This window comes from Harpia harpyja, chromosome Z (assembly GCF_026419915.1).
Source record: "Harpia harpyja isolate bHarHar1 chromosome Z, bHarHar1 primary haplotype, whole genome shotgun sequence".
NCBI lineage: Eukaryota > Metazoa > Chordata > Aves > Accipitriformes > Accipitridae > Harpia > Harpia harpyja.
This window is the reverse complement of record NC_068969.1, coordinates 70924361-70942722: the sequence shown is the minus strand read 5'-3', so window position 1 is coordinate 70942722 and position 18362 is coordinate 70924361. Positions and strand designations below refer to the sequence as shown.

General features: G+C 41.3%; 1 protein-coding gene across 5 annotated transcripts in view; it reads left to right on the top strand.

Moving 5' to 3' along the window:
* AOPEP (aminopeptidase O (putative)) overlaps positions 1-16864 on the top strand; it is a 192809-nt gene extending 175945 nt beyond the window's left edge. For 3 of the 5 annotated variants that reach the window (XM_052777125.1, XM_052777127.1, XM_052777124.1), the window contains 3 exons: positions 10175-10261; positions 12941-13085; positions 16043-16864. In XM_052777125.1, coding sequence (XP_052633085.1) covers positions 10175-10261; positions 12941-13081 — 228 coding nt within the window. In that variant the 3' untranslated portion in view covers positions 13082-13085; positions 16043-16864. Of the gene's footprint in view, positions 1-10174; positions 10262-12940; positions 13086-13428; positions 13635-16042 lie in introns of all 5 variants that reach the window. The other 2 variants (XR_008233506.1, XM_052777126.1) reach the window with 2 other exon arrangements.
* The last annotated feature ends 1498 nt before the right edge of the window (positions 16865-18362 follow it).

Genomic DNA, 18362 nt, shown 5'->3' with positions numbered 1-18362 from the left:
TCCCACCGCTGAGTCACTGACTTAATAATGTGTGGGTAACAGTCTGCTGTCCTCCTTTCAACTTCATGCCATTTAAATACCTTTAGGGTTGCAGTGTCCTGGAGAGGAATTTTGTTGTGTTCCACATGGGGTAAACATCATTCTAAGCAGCAACGGTCACTGTGTTCTTGGGAGCAGGGAATAAAAGAGGAGAAGATGACTCAAAAATCTGAAACATGGAGTAAAATCTAGATGTTCTCATGTCAGGAGTGAGCATCTTTCTTCTGAGTTTATAAAATCAATATATATTTTGCCTAAGAATTTTTGCTGGTGTTTGGGGAAAGGGGGTGTGTGTCAGAGTGATGTGAAAGGTCTTTGTCTTTAGAGTCAAAATCTCATGTTTAATTGTTTGAAAATTGGAAGCAAAGTTTTAAACTACGAAAAATTGGAAGGATGTAAGTGAGCATGGGCTGGGTTGGCTGGCTGTGACCTAAGCTGCGGAAAAGCCAGGCAGCCACATTGTTCATTGCCTGGAATCTGAGTCTCGTTCTCATATGGAGCTCCAGATTCTGTGTATGACAGTAATCTTGCCTGGAAATCACAAATGTTTGCACCACAGTCACTGTGGGAGGCCAAAGATAAAAGGAAGGCCTTTTTTTGCCTCTAGTTACTAAAGGGAGGAGATAGATGTAGGGGAATGGAGAGAGGGGCATAAGCAGTGGGGATAGCTTACTGTTGCCTTGATACTTGCAGCAGCCTTTCCTTTTGCTGAACAGGAGTTATAACTTAGTAATAATCAGTAACAGACGGTTGGTGTGCTTGATCTGAAACTCTTGAGAGCTGGATTTCTGCTTCAGATGTATGGGTGTTTATGTGCTTTTTCCCACTACAACATTTGGTTTTATAAGCCCAGCACGCTTTCATGTGCATGTATAAATAGCTTGTGTTGAAATACATATACAAACACTGTATGGGTAAAAATGCTAGACAGACCCAATCCGGAGACAGCTGGGAGAGACAGTGGCGATGGGAAGTATTTGAAACACTTGCAATGTTGATATAAAAAAAAATTACGGTGATACCAGAGATACTCTAGCCATTATTGTAGACAGGTGTTTCAGTAGGGCGTCAGAGGGAATGTGGATGGGGTTGTATAGGAGATGGAGAGGCAGTTGTGGTGATGTATTTTGATTGAGGTGTCAGTTGGGACATATACATATGCCCAAGCCAGTCTTACCTTGCTGAAGGCATGGGGCTTGTCCCTGCAGTACTTCTTGGTGGAGGCTGCAGGGTGAGGTTGATTGTACCCGAGGCCGGCATCTGGTCTTCCTTCTCTTCCCTCTGAGGTGCAGGATCTCCCGGCCCCCCCCAGCACTCTGTCCTTTCTCACCCACAGCCTGCGCCTTCACGCCTGCAGCCATCCTCACCGCAGCACCCAGCTGGGAGAAGGGACGAGCGGGGATGGAGGGCGGCTGGGAGCGAAGCCCCGGGAGCACCCTGCTAGCCCTCCAGCAGGGACGGGGAAGGCACGAGGAGCAGCTGGGTCTGGTGCAGGCGCAGGGCTGGCTCCGCGGGCAGCGGGGCTGTGACCCACCCTGTCCTGGGGCAGAGTCCCGCTGGGATGCCGGCACGTCTCCCAGTGCCGGGGGTGCAGGGAGGTTTGTGGGGTGGTGCAAGCCTTTCTTCTGCTGCCAGCCAGAAGGCAGCCCTGCTCCTGAGAGCCAGCAGCACCACAGCAAAGTGAAGCTCAGCACACATCTCCAGTGAAATTGTTAAAAAGGCAGCTGATGACATTTTTTCTGCCATCTCCATCTTGCTGCAAGCTGTGAACAGTGCTAACGCTCCAGCATGCTCAAGAGGCAATACTGAAAAGGCAGGGGAAAGGGGAAGCATTTGGTTCCAGTATAAGTAGTGTATTTATGTTTTTAATTAAGGCTTATTTTTAAAAACCTTTGTTTTTCAAATTAAGTGAGTTCACATGCTGTGTTAAACATTTCCTTACCTCACATGCACTATGCTATAGGAGCCGCTCCCCCCAGCATGGAGATGGCGGCAGTGCAAATGAGAATGCGGTGAGAAAAGCCTTTGGGCACAGCGGGGACACACTCTCCCAGCAGACGTTGTTGAAGCATCACACTACCTTGGTGCTGGTGGCTCTCTTCTCATCCAACCGTGCTGTAGGTCACTGTCCTCTCACTGCTTTTTTTGGTCCGCTGTAAAAGAAGAATGGAAACTGGAGGCCAGATCCTGTTGTGTGTCCGTCTCCTGTTAGGGCAAGGAGGGGCAGGCTGAGGAGCGTTGAGATTAAAGAACTAGGCATCCTAACCGAGTCACCTATTCACAGTGACAGCTTTGACACCAGAAAAGAGATGCTGCCTGTGCCACCATTGAAGAAGGATTAGACATGGCTTCTTAGTCTCTTCCTTTTTCTGATTTCATTTGGAAAATTTTCTTCTACCAACACGGATGTAATTGATCACAGATGGGGCCCACATAGGGAGAAGAGTGTCTGGTCTCTAATTGGGAGCTCTCAGTTTGTGAACCTGGGGTAGGGAGAAAAGGGCATTTGTCTTTTCCAAACAAGTCCTCAGCATGTGCGTCATTGCCAGGAATGAAACTTGTCCCAAAATGCTGCCCTTTGGTCGCTATGCCTTTCTGATCACAGAGAGCAGCAGGGATGCCCTCCGCTCTGCTTGGACTTTCCTAAGCAGCGTGTTTGGTGATTCCTGGGCTTTTGTATGCTTATGTAGGAAAGAGCCTCCACACTAGCTGTGGAGAAGCACGTGTTTTATTTGGAGGTGGAAGTGGAGTCGTGTGTACAGTCTGTGGGAGCTGGAGAAGAAGGATCTGATCAGGTTGCTCTTAAGCAAGGCTGTGGTACTACAGAAACTTTTTAACAGTAAGGTTCAATTGCGTTACGTAGAACTGGGTGAATGCTAAAACAGGAGCGTGCGGTTGGAGGGGAGGGGAAAGGATGGGAAGGAAATACATGCCCAGAAATCACATTTATAAAGGTGAGAATGTTCAAGCCTGCACCTATTGCTATTTGAGCCTGGCACAGCTATGGAAGCACGCTGCCTGACCTGCTGGCACACTTGCACAGTTACAGGTTCAAATGCTGCCAGTTGTCCCACAGCCTGCTGTTGACCAAACAGCAGAATTTGTTTTTTAAAAGCTTGATTGTACACCACCTCTCTGTTCTGTTACTAAGTGGAGGCAGTTGTTGCATGAGCTCTACCCACAGCACTCCCATCAGTGCTGTTGAGTGGAGGAAGGAGAGAGAGGGCTTGCAAGTCCTTCTCCCCTGTTGCCAGCACCCCTCATAGTGTGCAATTGCTTTATCTATGCAGAAATAAAAATCAGAAGGAGTAAAATGAATTAAGGAAGTAGGATATTGCTACCAATATTACCAAAATCTAAAGTCTGGTATTCTGCTAAAATTAGATTTTAAGTTGCCTTTTAATGACTGGTTCATACTCCAAGTTTTAAAGTATTTAGACCCCTATGTAGGCTCCTCAAAATGACAATTAGCTCCTGACAAAAATTATTTTGATTAGTAAGCCCATCGTTACCTTAGGGTTTCCTCAATGACTGTACTACGTTTTGCTGAGTTCTCAGTGGGTGAAGATACGCTGCAGAATGCACAGAGGGAATGGAGGTTGTCCGAGGTGGCAGGAATTGGCATGGAGCTGCCTGTACAATCAATGATGTCCAATGCAGAGCATGATGGGGCTCAGTGAACTCAGTCAGCCTCGGGTCCAGCCACCCCTGTCCCCGTTGAACAGCAATTCCTCCCAGTACTCAAAATAAAATGCAGCATGAGTAAAGCTACCAAAAGCCATTTTTAAAATTTGAAATGTTATCATCATTTTGACCATAGCTCTGGAGAATTAAGTGTTTAATACTGAGAAAGCACTGCACTCTAAGAAACAGCATTAACTGAACCTTAACACTATGAGGGTCTCAGGAAGAAGGTTGCCATGAAAGATGCCTGCTGCTGTGATGCTGTATCTGCCCATGGTTTCTTTGACCCTGCAACATTGTCCGAGTGAGTGCTATGAGACCCGAGAGATAACTTAGGCTATGAAAAGTCCAGGAGTTTTTGGTCCAAAATACAAGCTCATTTAAGATGTTAGACAGCTTCTTTGCTCAGTCTCCTGACAAACCCTTGGCACACATAATAATCACAATTCCTTGTCAGAATGATGAATCCATTCTGCTTGCATCCCATTCTGCTTGCATCCAGTAGGTTTTTGGCTATTGAGTACATTTTCTCAGATTACCAGACTGATACTCTGTCAGCACAGTTATAACACACATGGCTGTTTCATTGCTCCTTCTGAGCTGCTTCAGTATCTCTGATCATCTTACTTGGGTAAGTGTTCATGAAACCAAATTCGCATGCTAAAGCACACGTATACTATGGCATAAAAGATACAAATGCCCATTTGAAATTCAGACTATATAGAATGAAAAGTCACTGATGCAACCTGGCTGGTGTATTAAAGAGTAACTATTTCAGCTAAGGTAGAGGGAAAAAATTAAGTCATTAAATGCACTGTAAAACTAGCAATTCTTAAACTGTAATTCTTCCATGTTAAGCAATTGCAAAACCTGTTTTTTAGTCTAAATACTGTCCTTTAACATGTGGCATTGTTCCTTAATTATATAGGAAAATGATGTAATATTTGAATCCAATTTACGTGTAGATAGGAAGAGGCTGGAGATAAATGCTTTCAGATGGAACAGAACAGCATTCCGGTGCTCTGGAGATACCAGCTTCCTTCTTGTTAATTAAAACTAATCTGTAGTAGCATAGCTTGGTTATTTGAAAAAGTTTGTTTATATTTTTTCCTCTGCAAATTGGACTGGAGTCTGGCCTCTGAGACTCTTTAATTAACATTTAAGATTCAAGTTGTTCAAATAATTTTTTTCAATAGACTATGATCCTGTGTTTTATAAAGATCCCATATGCCTTCTACCTTTAATAAAGGTTCCATTTTGTTGGACAATAGCTCTTACTGTATTTCAAATTACCCCATTTTCTAAGATCTCTAAGTATGTTACTTTTATTCAGTGATTTAGATTTGTTGTCTCATGGCGCCTTTTAAATTGGATCCAGCTATTAGCAAAATGTACTCATTTTCCCTGAAGCTAGTCTTCCATTCTGCAGACCAAAGGCTTAGTAAACTCTAGCTTTTTTTCTCCCTTTAATAAAGGCATGGTTTAAATTACTTGCTTTCTAAATCTTACTTGTAGACCTCAGAAGTAAAATATTTATTTTTTGCTTGTATACATATTATTGAGAACATTAGCAAGCTAGATCATTACAATATAACATAAAAAGATTTCTGTGAGGATGTTTGTTTTAGGCTTGTCTGATCGTTTCTGTGGGGCAGGGGAGAATCATATGGATTAGGCAAAGTAATTTATCACCTGGGCCAGAAAAAAAAAAAAAATTTGCTTTAATTTAAGATGTGTTCAAAATAGTTTAAAAATATTGCTTCTCAGGTATGTCACTGGGAGCTTTTCTTTTGAAAGTCAACCCATGTATTTGATGCCTTAGATGGGTTTAGTCAGTCAGCTTCAAGCACCATTTCCCAAAAGATCTTGGCCCAGGTTGCTAAAACAAAGGGACTGTCTTAGAGCTGGATTATTATTATATTTTATGTAAGTATTTATTTCAGTTAAATAATCTCATGCGACAGCTTGCATTCTCTGAAAACAGAAGAAACGTAATTTTGGTTCCTCAACATCTACCATTGCACTGTCAAAATTACAGGTAAAGTTTTGAGTTGCAAATAATATTGTGCACTACTGTGTATTTTTCTTAGAATGAAATTAAAAGATAATATGAGACCATTGGAATTATTTGTATAAGCTCTGCTCCTAAATTTGGGACACTCTGCTATTTGGCAGTAGTATTCCGTCAAGACGTTTCATCTAGGTGCTAGCCAATACTTAGGTCTTGATCAATGATCAAGATATGATATCATTGATAAATATCAATGGTTGATATTTATGAAAATGTAACAGCTGGTTTCCAAAAGTTGTACCTGAGACAGCGAGTGTCTCAGTGTCTTCCTGAAACCGAACTGTGCCTCAGAAAATACACTACTAATATGAGTGGTGTCCTTGGCAAAACTCACAGTAACAATCCTCATTTAGCTTAAAAAGCTGGTAGTGGTAGTCCACACCAGCTGCAAAAGCGGGGGTGGGAGGGAAGAACAATTTCCAGGCGATGAGGATCCATCCACGAGGAACCTGAGGTCCCACCCAGACCTGCAGCAATCCCCCCAGCCACCTCTCTCCATCCTTGGGAGTACCAGCTGTCAGTCGCAGGCTCGGAAGGACAGCTCTCAGCCCGGTATTGGAGTCTGAGAAAATAAATTGCATTTCCAACTTGGCACATGGATCCCTGCAGTTGCCAAACCAGTAAGAGAGTGTGGGTGGGTGGGTGGGTGGTTACAGGTGTTGCTTCAGATCTAGACAAAGTGTATGTGCTTTCTGCCAGCAGTAACAGGAAGGATTGCTGTAAATTACTTTTCAGGTTTATTTTATATTGTTTATGGTGTAACCAGACAAAATGACATATGGTGTGCATCTCTGAACCATGCAGAAGAGCACAGACAAAAGTGCAGAGAGAAAATTGGGAGAGGACTAAACAAGTTCTTATTTTTGCCACCGAGTATTTGCTCCTGGGAGGAACAGAAAAGCCAAGGAGAGCATACACAGGATGCGGTATGGTTAGCTCAGTCCTACCGCAAGCTACTTAGTTTTCAAAATTTCCTTTTGAGACTGGATTGTTAAAAGTGCCTGTTCACATGACTCATTCATTAGGCTGTGAAGCTGTGGGGTCCGTTTTACTTTTCCTGCTCTAAGCATTGGATGAGACGTTGGGAACTGATTTTTTTTTTTTTCTGTTTTTTCCCCCTGTCCTTCTCTTATGTGAATAAAATACTCATGTTTGTGGTATCAGCCTAGGGCGTGGATTATACTAGAAAAATTACTTCTTTATAGTGCGTGTATCTGAGAAATGCCTGCCGTTCGCTTTAGCTGCAGTACGTGTGACGTGGCCGTCTACATGCCAGCGCTGCACGGGGGGCAGGAGCATTACCGACGTACACGTTCGGTCCAAGCGGTAGCGAAGATTTCAGTCCAAGTGGTAGTGAAGATCTCGGTGCCACGGCATTGCACAGGTCACCCCCTGCCCCTCTTGCGCTCGGGGCCAGCCTTGGTTTCCGCGCTCTTCCTGCTTACTGGGGTCCCGTACCCAGACATGGGAGGGCCGGCAGGGCTGACCGCCCCTCTGGTTTCGCGGGCACTTCGGCAGTGATCGGTTCTCCTGTGGCTCACTCTACCGTGAGAGCGTTCAGGGTCTTTTGGAGAACAGGAGGCAAATGTGTAATCTGAGAATAACAGACATGCTGCTCCTGCCCCAGCTGGCAAAGCGCCAGCATTTCAGATCTGGAAATGTGCCAGGATGTGTACTCACCCTGGGAAAGAAAGGGAAAAAAGCAAAAGAGAGAAAGAAAAGTGTGTGCTGTCCCAGATCCCACTCAACAAATATTTTTCTTTTAAACTATTTGAAAGGAGGTTGATTGCCAAGAACAGGAACCCCATGGAGGAAGGAACAATTAAGGGAACAGGCACGGCTTAATTGTTCCATGTTTTCCAAAGCCATTGGGATTCAGATGATCAGGCCATGATACTAACATAAGGCAGCCATACACGACGTTAGTATGTGAGGAGGTAGGACCACACGAACGCCTTCACAGGGAGGACTTCTGTTCTGCTCTCCATGCAGCCATTGTGGTTGCACCGGGAAAGCCGTGTTGGGGATGAGCTGGCTTGTGTGCTGTGTGGGCCGGGTCCCTGCTTCTTATCCAAAGTTCTCAGAAATTTAGGCCCTACAGTCCTGTGACGTCCTCCTTTAGGATCAATAAGTATTTTAATAACTGCAGAGAAAAGACAGCTTCACCAGGAGATATGAAGAGAGTCCTATCCCAGAATACTTTATAGTCTGCTGTTGAAATATTCTCACTGAAGGCACAGTTTGAGATCTCGAGCAGACACCGAAAGTGGACTTGATTGCATACCTCCTGGGTGAGTACTGTAATTGCTGGACCATGAGATGTAGAAGAGCAGTGATCACAGGAGAGGACCACAGTCCCTTTCTGCTCCCTGTGTTTCTCATACACGCTATGAGAATACACAAGGAATTTTTTTTTTTCAAATATATGACAGAAGGTGCAGAATAAAGTGTATCAGATGAAGACGTGTTTTAAATGTGTTCATATTCTGTTTGGTTAACTCACCCTAGAGATGAGAGATGTGTACACTTAATTTTTGAGCCTTGAAGGTTTGGTCCAGGCATAGAGCTGCTCGGTGCTATGAGAAACGCCCTGTAAGAAAGCTGGATTGCCTGGGAAAATTTATGGATGAAATCTTTAGTGTCTCCAGGAGAAGGAGCAGCTGGGTAGCGTTTTGAAGGTCTACATTATGGATATGGGCATCTATAGCAAATCTTGGAAATCTATTGAATCTTGGAAAGGTATTTACTTTTGCAGATTTAGCTCTGGTTCCACTTGCAGGAATCTTAACAGCTGTTATTTTATCAGCAAAAAAGCTTTAAGAGACAGCTTTTATTCCCTACCATGCATTGCGCTGTAACTGTTCAGTATCTTACATGCTGTGAGCGCAAACTCCACTTAGCCACAAAACCCCTCAGCGTTTTATTTCATTCATAAGCTGTGTTCAAACTATTTCATATAAAAGGCCAGCTGGAAAGAGGTGTCAGGTACCAAAAAAGGACTTTTCCAGGACCTGTGAGCATTATCATTTGTTAATTATGCTAATAGCGTTAACATCTAATTACATAAGTCTGTGAAATTTTTTCCTGAGGTGTAAAGTTGGCAAGGACTAGGGTGACAAGGAAAGTACTTCCAAATACCTTATTTCCAAAAGCAACAATATACTTAAGTGTGACTTTTTTTCCCTCCTTTTCTGCCTTCCATTCTTGATGTTAACAGTAAATCTATCATTCAGGAAAAGGTTCGTGTTCAGTTACTTGATATGAACACAATTTGGACTCAGTTTTGAACGTTAGAACTGCTAACATTTTACTCTTACTGTGAAAAGTGATTGTTATTGGGTGCCCTGTCTTTTGAAAGATGGTAAGAACAAAGGCTGAAACGGGAGGATTGGGATGGTGGGAGGGTTTTATTGCACTTAACTGTGGTTTCCTTCAGGATCAGTGCTGAGCCACTAATGGAATATAAATGTTAGGCTGATCACTGCCTACAATTGAGGAAGCCTTGCTGGAGAGTAAGATGACACTTACGCCATAAAAGCAGCTAAGAACAAAATCAGAAAATTTAAAGACAACATCAAAAAAATCCAAGTGTAGTTCTGTTCACACTACTTAATTAAAATACTTTTCAATTGTGATTTGCTTGAAAAATTTCCATACTTTTCATTGCAGTATGTTAGTAACAGGTTTTGTCAATGTGCATTTGATAGAACAGCCTGGCTTTTTAAGTGTAGATGGATTTTAAATGCTTTGCAAGGTGCTTAAAATCTATTACTGGCAAAGATGTGGTGGCAAAACTGTGTTTCATTTAACTGAAAGCTCCCTGTTTCGTGGTTTTATACCTAACTCTTATCCTTTTGGCATGGATTTAATATTGGTACAGAATTATATTTAAGCCTGTTTATCACTTAGATTATACACTTTACATAGGGGAAATTATCAATTACATCTTGTGGCTCTTCCAGATGTTTGCAGTGCTAATCTTCTCCCCCCCCCCCCCCCCCCCCCCCCCCAAAAGAAATAACCTCTAGCCTAACTTAAAGGAGAAAAGTCAAGACTGGAGACAGTGGAGGTGAAGATGCTGCAGATCTGTGCCTGGATCTGGGTTAGTTTACCAACGTGGAACCAGGAGTTTGTCTTTGGGCATTCTGAGTTTCCAAAGCCCGGGCTTACGTGCAGAGAGCGATGCACCTCTGCCCAGCTTACCAACTAGTGTCAAGAGGCATCTGCCTGGCTGCTGGGGAAAAAAAATGCAACCCACCCAAACCCAACAACAGCAACAAAACCAACCTGGTTAGGGATGTATTGTTTATCAACACTTACACAGATACAATGCAGTTTCTTTTTTTCCTAATTGTCCTAATATTTCTTTTCTTCCCAAAGGTTCGTCATCGGTGGTGTGAACTTGTTGTTAAACACAAGTACGTGCCTGGCTATGGAGATGTTGAGGAATTTCTCAGAGAAGATCAGGTCAGTTACATTTAATTAGCATTTTCAAAATAATCAGCTTTTTGACACCCTTAAAGTGAAACTAAAAAATTATTTTAATATATTTTCTTGCTGCTGTTTGTCAAAAACCTGAATGTGTATTCAGGTTTTGCTTCTTTTGCCCCTTAAACATTGTACTTTAAGAACGCCACTTAACGGGTATTCAGCCCACCTAAGCATGCTAAATCTTCTGGTAAGTGGTGAAATAGGATATATTCCCTCCTCTCCTTTCATTTTATGCAAGCCAGAGGTAGGAATGATGCTAGGAAGATACTTCTCAGCATTAGTTCCTTTTGCAGGATGACAAAAGCAAGTCTAGCTGTGACTGTTAATGCATATAGATATGATCTAGGTGCAAAGCAGTCAGTGCTGTGGTGACTTCAGTTTTCAAGATGACGTCCAGAGAGAGAAGCATAGCACATTGATACACATCCAGAGAATGTGGGCCTCTCCACAGTTAGGAAAATGCTACCAGAAGATTTTGAAGGTCTTAAAAGGCTGGCCATACATGATGTCTTTACTATGGCTTTTAATTTAGGCCATTATGAACTTAAAATTCTAATTGTACCTCTGCCTTTTTCTTTCTATTTCACTTGTATTTATTTTTATTCACTATGAACTCTATAAAATCAAGACATTCACTGCCTAGGATGACTGTTATATATTTAGGATGAGTGTTATATATTTAAAATGTATGTGAAAAATAGAAAATGTTGCAAGATATGTCAAAGTCTAGGCAAGCTATTAATGTCTTTACCTTTTATGTTGACAATGAACAAAGCTATTTACAGCCAATGAGGTTTTTGTGCTTTCAGGCAAATACATTTTGTCACAACAGCACAATAAAATTATTGCAGTCTCTTGTGCTCTTTCTTCCAGCTCTGAAGTATACCTCCTATTTATATCTTAGCCAATGAACAGGCCCCAGACTTCCTGGCAAGCTCTTTATTAAAAAAAAAAAAAAGCATAAACCAACATTATTTATGAAAATAAGGAGTTATATATATTGTGTGTATTTTAATCCTATGAAAGGATGGTGATAACCACCAGCAGAAGCCTGGGGTGGGGGGGCAGAAATCCTTGAGTTCATAAAACCAAACATACTGAATTGTGTTATGTTTGGAACAGATACTATGCCAAATAAAGACTAACATTTTTTTCAGTGCAGGGAAATAATTTTTGCAACTTTTTTTAATGTAATCTTCGATATCTTTCATTTACTCCAGCAGTCCATGCAGTTTATGGCACATCCAGCTTCTGGAGTGATTACAACTCAAAGCAGAGCAGTTGCATGTCCCTACTGATCACGAAAAACTTGACTTTTTTTAAAGTCTGGGAAAAATGCAAATGTGACTTTAAATCCTTTTCAGGTCTACAAAAACCCAATGTGTTTACACATGTTGATATTTAGGCTTGGAGGTAAATTATTAACACTGGCTAGAGAAGGTAATTCCTATTTGTAACAAAATTCCAACATTTTGAAATTCTCTATGAAAGTGAATGGAGCCCAGCTCCAAGGCCATGTGCATGCCTGGTGTGGCTGCCAGACCCTGGTGCAGCTGCAGACCCTGGAAATCTGAGTTCTTTGGTCTCTGGATGGCAGAGAGCACACTCAGGGGATTGGCGAAGAGTCTGGCAGGTTTCTGCCACTTTGGGACTTCTTCCTTTAATTTCAGTCTTGGTTAAGTCTTGTTGAAGCTAATTTTTTTTACAGCTTACCACCCAATGCTGGAAATTGTGAGGAATGGTATTAAAAATTGTGTTTTTTCAATGCTATCTAAATTTTTCCTCAACTGTCCAAACATTAAGTACAACTGTAAAAGTCAGTGTGCTAAGCTGCTAATATTTTGTCACGTGTATAATCCTATTTTGGTAAGTGAAAAAATTGTATCATCAGAAAAAAAAGGCAATCCCCAATATGTTTCCTGTTTAGTTAGTCAGTGATTTGTCACCTGCTGTCGAAGGGGCCCAGATCTCACCCCCAGGTGCCCTGTTACCTTTCTTGATAGCTGCTATGTCTAGAATGAGTAGTTAGGAAAAGCCTGCCTTCTTCCCAAACCAGAATTTGTGCATGTTCAGCTGTATCTCAGATGTAAAGAGAAGAATCTGAAATACACACCTGACCACATTCAGTTGGATGTCCAGTTACGGAATTGCCAAATGGGAATTTTAGAGTGGAGTGGTTTGGTTGATGTCCTCTTTATTCGTGTGTGTGTGTGTGTGTGTGTGCAAACAACACAACTGGAAAGAAAATATGTATCCTGTTGAAGGAAGGACAAACTGTTTTCTTAAGGGGCATTTGGAAATATTTCAGGTAGTGGATAAAAGAAAACAGATTTCAACTTGAAAAGTGGCAAGAAAAACGGAGTGAGAAAACATTTCCTTGTCGCAACATAACACCTCTTACATTAATATTCTGTTCTTATACACTCAATACAACATATAGACAGCCACCCTTAGGCTAAAGAGATCCAGAGAAAACTACTTTTTTGGGGAGAAGGGTAGGTGCCATAAAGGATATGGTATTTTCTGTGTTTTGGATTGTCTTTTTTGTTTTGTTTTGTTTTTAATTAAATGAGTACTGGGAGGTCAATGGAATGAAAACCAGCTAACTAGTCATTACTGGTGGAAGGATGCCTGTGTGTTATGTTCCTCTTTCAGGCAATGGGTGTGTATCTCTATGGTGAATTAATGGTGAATGAAGATGCAAAACAACAAGAACTTGCACATAAATGCTTTGCTGCAGCACGAGAACATATGGATGCATCCTCAGCCAAAGTGGTGGCAGAGATGTTATTCTGAAGAGGTGATTTTTCTTTTTAAATTAAACACCCTGATTTTGCCTTATACAGAAAGAATATGCAGAGCTCACTAAATGTAGTAAACTTTGGCATACCATACAGCTTATGGCTGCTTAGCTTGAGAAGTAACTCTTGTTAAATGTCTTGCTTTTTTTTTCTTTTTTTAAGTCCAGCTGCTGGAGCAGTGAGTTAGATACATGTAGGCACTAGCTGGAGAGCATGGAGCATGGCTTTGTTGTAAACTCTATAAAGGACTGTACAAGAGGCAACTGTAAGTCCAAATGGCCAGAGAGGGCCAGGCTCCACCTGCAGTTGTTTCCCATTCGGTATTCTTCACTCTGCTTACAGAAATTGCAATTCTGCAAGGAGCATTTCTGTTTAATGAAGCTGCATGTTGACTTGATAGGCAGCACAGTCTTTGAAAAGAATCTGAGCCCACCAGTGGAAGTATGAAGCTATGCACTTGGAAACAAATCTGAATCATGTGAAAACAAGCTGATAAATCAAATGTTTTTATGTTAAGTGTAGTGAGGCCTTCGAAGACTGATCATGAGGTAAGAAGAGTAGCCTTAATGTGAAGAAGCTGTGTAATATCATACATAATCTAGCTTGTTTCTGAAATTAATCGGGAGGAATCACCAGAGAAGAAGGAGAATTGCAAGAAATATGCATGAAATAAAGATTGCTGCAGGCTGTAAACTGGTAATTTGCAAAGATATTCTCCATTTTTCAGTCTATTTGAGTAGCCGGAGGTAACCTTACAGTGTCTGTACATGCACGTTTAACACATAGCCAATTAGGATTGGTATGAAGGTCTCTTCCAGTACAGCATACCTCAGATTTTTGCTTAATGATATAACTCATCTGACAGATTGATTGCCTTGGTTGTTCACATAACTTTACAGTTGATCTGTGGTATCAAAATTCAGGCATCTAATTTAGCAAAATCATCATTTTCTAATTGGTACCGAGCAGAAATCTTGATTTTCTCCTGTTCAAGCCTGTACATGTAGCCGTACTTGATAGTGAGTTCTGCTTGAATTTGTAGTGTTTACTTCATTTATATGAAATATAGCAGATGATAGATACCATGAAAGCAAGTTTGTTTATGAATAGCCATGTTGTTCTTCTGTATAGACAAGAACTGCACCTGCCAAGAAAACTTTTTGGGAAAGGTCGATCAGATGTTAGAGTGCCAGGATATCAGTTATGGGGTAGGAGGGTTGCCTTCTAAAACAGGTAGGGTTAAGAGACTTACTTGTGTGCTCCCAATTATTGAGGACCCACAGGAATCTGAGCTATGATGTTCAACAATTTTTAATCTGGTAGATGCCTTCAGGTGTCTGAAGGCCAGAAACATGGAGATGCAGTTTGTTCTGGTACTACTGTACTAGGAACTGTCTTCCTATAGTTCCTTCAATAATAAAGTAAACCCCCAAATTTCTACAAGCTTCTGGTGGTAAGTATCCAGCACAGGAAAATTACATGGTATGTGTGTGTCAGGAATAGGCTAGAATTGCCCCTTTGACTTTTCAGACAGACTAGAAATGCATAAAATCTAAAGATTCTGTTATGAGAACAGCACTTGTGTGACTGCACAGCTTTCTTTTAATGTTGTGGCTGTTTGGGTTCCTGGCATGATGATTTGTGACTTAAGATTAAAATCACATTGCCAGGGATTACCACACAGCCATGACCGCAGCTGCTAGTAGGAAACTCACCATAACTATCCGATCCGTGCACAGCGTGGAATCCTCTCCGTCCATTAAAAAAAAAAAAAAAAAAAAGAGGAAAGCAGCAGACGCATCACGGAAGACCCTCATCTGATAATTAGCTATACCAAGATGGAGACCTCTCTGGCAAGGTGCAGAGCTTAGCTGATTGGTGAACAGTGATTGTTTCCCTCTTTGTTCACAGTGGCTAAGTTCTGCACCTGAAGAGAAGGGGAGAGGAGACCTCGCTTAATGTCAGCCTGTGCAGGGCAGAGAGCGTTTGCTGACTGAGATACCTTGCTGCCGAATGGGCAGGTTTACAATGCGTGCCTGTGTATGAGATGCAGTATATCGAGGATAAGAGGCAGAGGTGACTTGGGGTGGACCAAAGACTCTTGGTTTTAGTCGAGAACAAACAGCGCTCCTTAAATTCTCGGTCTGACTGCAAACGTAAGGCATCACCTACAGTAATTTTGTTGCCATGCTTTTCTAAAGGTCAGAGGAAATAAATGTTTGTGACTTTAAACTGGAGTTGCCTATAAAGCTTTGTTTCGCAGTCTTCTCTTTAATGGATGCTGTCATGATCTCTCTGCAGTTGTAGCTTAGCACTGTGTGTCGTTTGCAGGAAATGGTTGTTTCCGACTGGAGCTGCCACTTACGGCTGCTGCTGTTGTTCCAGGCTGTCGATGGACCCGTCCTCCGGTGCCTACTGAGCTGATATCAGTTCTGATTTTACACACTGGCTCAGTTCAGCAGGAACAGGAGTCGAGCCCTAGAGCAAAAAAACAGATGTACCTTTTCTAAGAGCCTTTGAGAAACGTTGTTACTGTTTTCTCTCAAAAACCGAATTAGTATGTATTACGATGTCCTGATGTTAAACACTAAACGGCCTAAGGTGGAAAAGCTGCCTCAGTACTGTCTAGAGAACTGTTGGCTTAAGACAAGAAGGTACGTGGATACGTAGCACATTTAAGTGTATTGCTGTGGTAACTGACCTCCAGCATTATTTTCAGAGTAAGCTGCTAATAACCAAGAGAACGTGCTTGCAGTGTGGATCTTCCCTGTCTTCTCCAGACCTTGATGTGGTAGCTCTAGAATTCTAAAGAGGTCATTGTTAACTCTGTAACCACAGTTATGGTCTACTGGTAACCTAAAAAATAACTCCATTTGGAAAGCTGTGGCTATCAAGAATGCACAGATAGTCCTTTATCATGACAGAATAATAACTTTTACTGCTGTTTCCGTTGCAGGAAAGATCACAGAGAAACTCTTTTAATATATCTCCTACTAAACCCTGATGGTACTAGGATTTCATTGACCCAAGACATCAAAGGAAGGATTATGTGACTGCTAAAACAATCAGCTGACAGAAACATTCACCTCTCGGTATTTATGTCTTCCAGAGGCTCATTGTAACCAAGAACGCATGCGCACAAAACAAACTACACATGAACACACATTACTGTGGCTTTAGGTAGTTCTTTAATATAATAAATCTGGGGTTTATCCTTGCTCTTTGGTGGTACAACCATTCCAGTTTGCAGATGCCAAGCAGTCTTGATTTGAATGATTTTATGTGCTCCAGTAATTTGGCCAACGTTAGGAATCTCTGAAATTCAATGAAACTGTATTCTGTACTTAAAATTTTATTTGTAACTTCTATGTCAAATTAAAAAGCCAATATAAAATTAGCGGGAGCTGGGGTGGGGCTGGGGAGGTTAATTGGAAGTGTGAAAAGTGACCAGCCATCATCTTGGTGATGGGATGGGACTGAAGGAAAACAAAGATCAGCATTCTCTCTCTGTCTTGTTTAGGTTAACTTTTACCAGAAATGTCAGACCTTCCATTTTCTGAAAATGTCTTCTATACCCCTGTGCTGCTCCTTTTGCACAGTGATATATCAACGGTAGCTCTTCTTTCCTAGGACAGTACTGCTCCACTGATCAGAAGACAGCTTAACTGTTCCTTTCAGAGACTAAGAATTTAAACCACAAAAATTTGTGAACATATTTACTTTGTACACTATTGTTTTACATCAAATACTCTTGTAAAATAAATACTTTTTTCAAGTATGTATAGTCTTTCCATTGCACATTAATTTACAAACTTAGGAACAAGAATGACCCCATTTCTGCTTTTGCAGTAGGAGAGAAGCAGCTGAAAGTTGCTAGTTAATGGATATTAACAAAAAAAATTAAATGTGTTAATTTTTTTTAAAGTTCTTGCGCTCAGAATCCAAAGTAAGAGCCTGCCTCAGCAGCGACTTCAGTCCAATAAGTACAGTTCCTCTTTACCTCACTACATTTTCTGACCTCCCCCTTTCCAGGCACACAGTGTCAATACCTGAATGATGGGACACTCAGCAATTTCTTTCAAACGCAGCAAGAGTTAGGAAATTGTCCAAGAACACGCAGAGATACTGCAATGACTTATAATGTAGTTGTGCTCACAGATGTAGTTATTAAGGGATCCCATTCATAAGAGTTACGCTTCATTTCCATTTCACAGGTTTTTCTGCAAAGGAAACCAGCTTAGTTTTTGCCTTTTCCATTGTGTAAGGGAAAGAACCCAGAGCTGGATAAGGCTCTTGCACAAGACACCCAGAAATTAAATATGTTGTAATCCTGTTCATAGCCAGTACTGTTAAAAAAACCTACATGGTAGGTAAGACATTCCACACATTTGCAAATATCACCAAATTTTTGTTCTTTCAAAACACTCTATTTACTTACCTTACCTTTTTTTAATATGGAGCACAGCAGTAGTTTATTTTGCTTGCGACAGCTGTTCCAGTCTGTCTCAGCAGTATTAACGTGAGCATGAACTTGAACATTGAGTTCCCTCACAACAACTTTGTGATCCATCATGCATTGTAGCAACTGAGAAAATGAACAGAAAATAAAACACTAACACCAAAAACAACCTAAAAAATGGCAAAGAGGTGGCAGGTCTGGCCCAGTATCTGGGCTTGTATGGCCTTTTGTTGCTAGTCCAAGCATTGCTAAATAGAGTGAGGCTGCAGATCAAGAAGGAAGCTGAAGGTGACTTCACATAGTTACTGTCACCATAGCTAATCAGAAGTAAGAGAGAACAGGAGACTTCTTCTGTCTGTATTATACAGTAGCTTCATTAACATGATACAAGCATTAGCATTAGTTTAAAATCCTTCTGAATCATGTAAAAAGCTCTGGGAGTGAACCACACAAAGTGTCGTTTAAGTTTTTAGCAGGCCCTACTGAAAGCTTAGCAGGAATAAATAAATAAACCAATGTTACTGTTCATTTTACTCAAGATTCTCCCCAGATGGGTGTTTCCATATTAACTTCCTGAGAGGAAGAAGTTGTAGATTCTAGTTATAGTAAATAAAAGCAAACAACAACAAAAAAATCCATTTCCAAACTTATTGTAACTAAAATCATTACTGGAAGTGGTGGTTTATCAAATGATACTTCTATCTGGACTTGACTGTCAACACACTAAAATCCAGTGAAACTGCCTGTTTGTTGTTTAAGAAGGTGTTTGTTCTTAAGTATAGTCGGGCATTTGGGGAAAGTGGCAGAAACATTACAA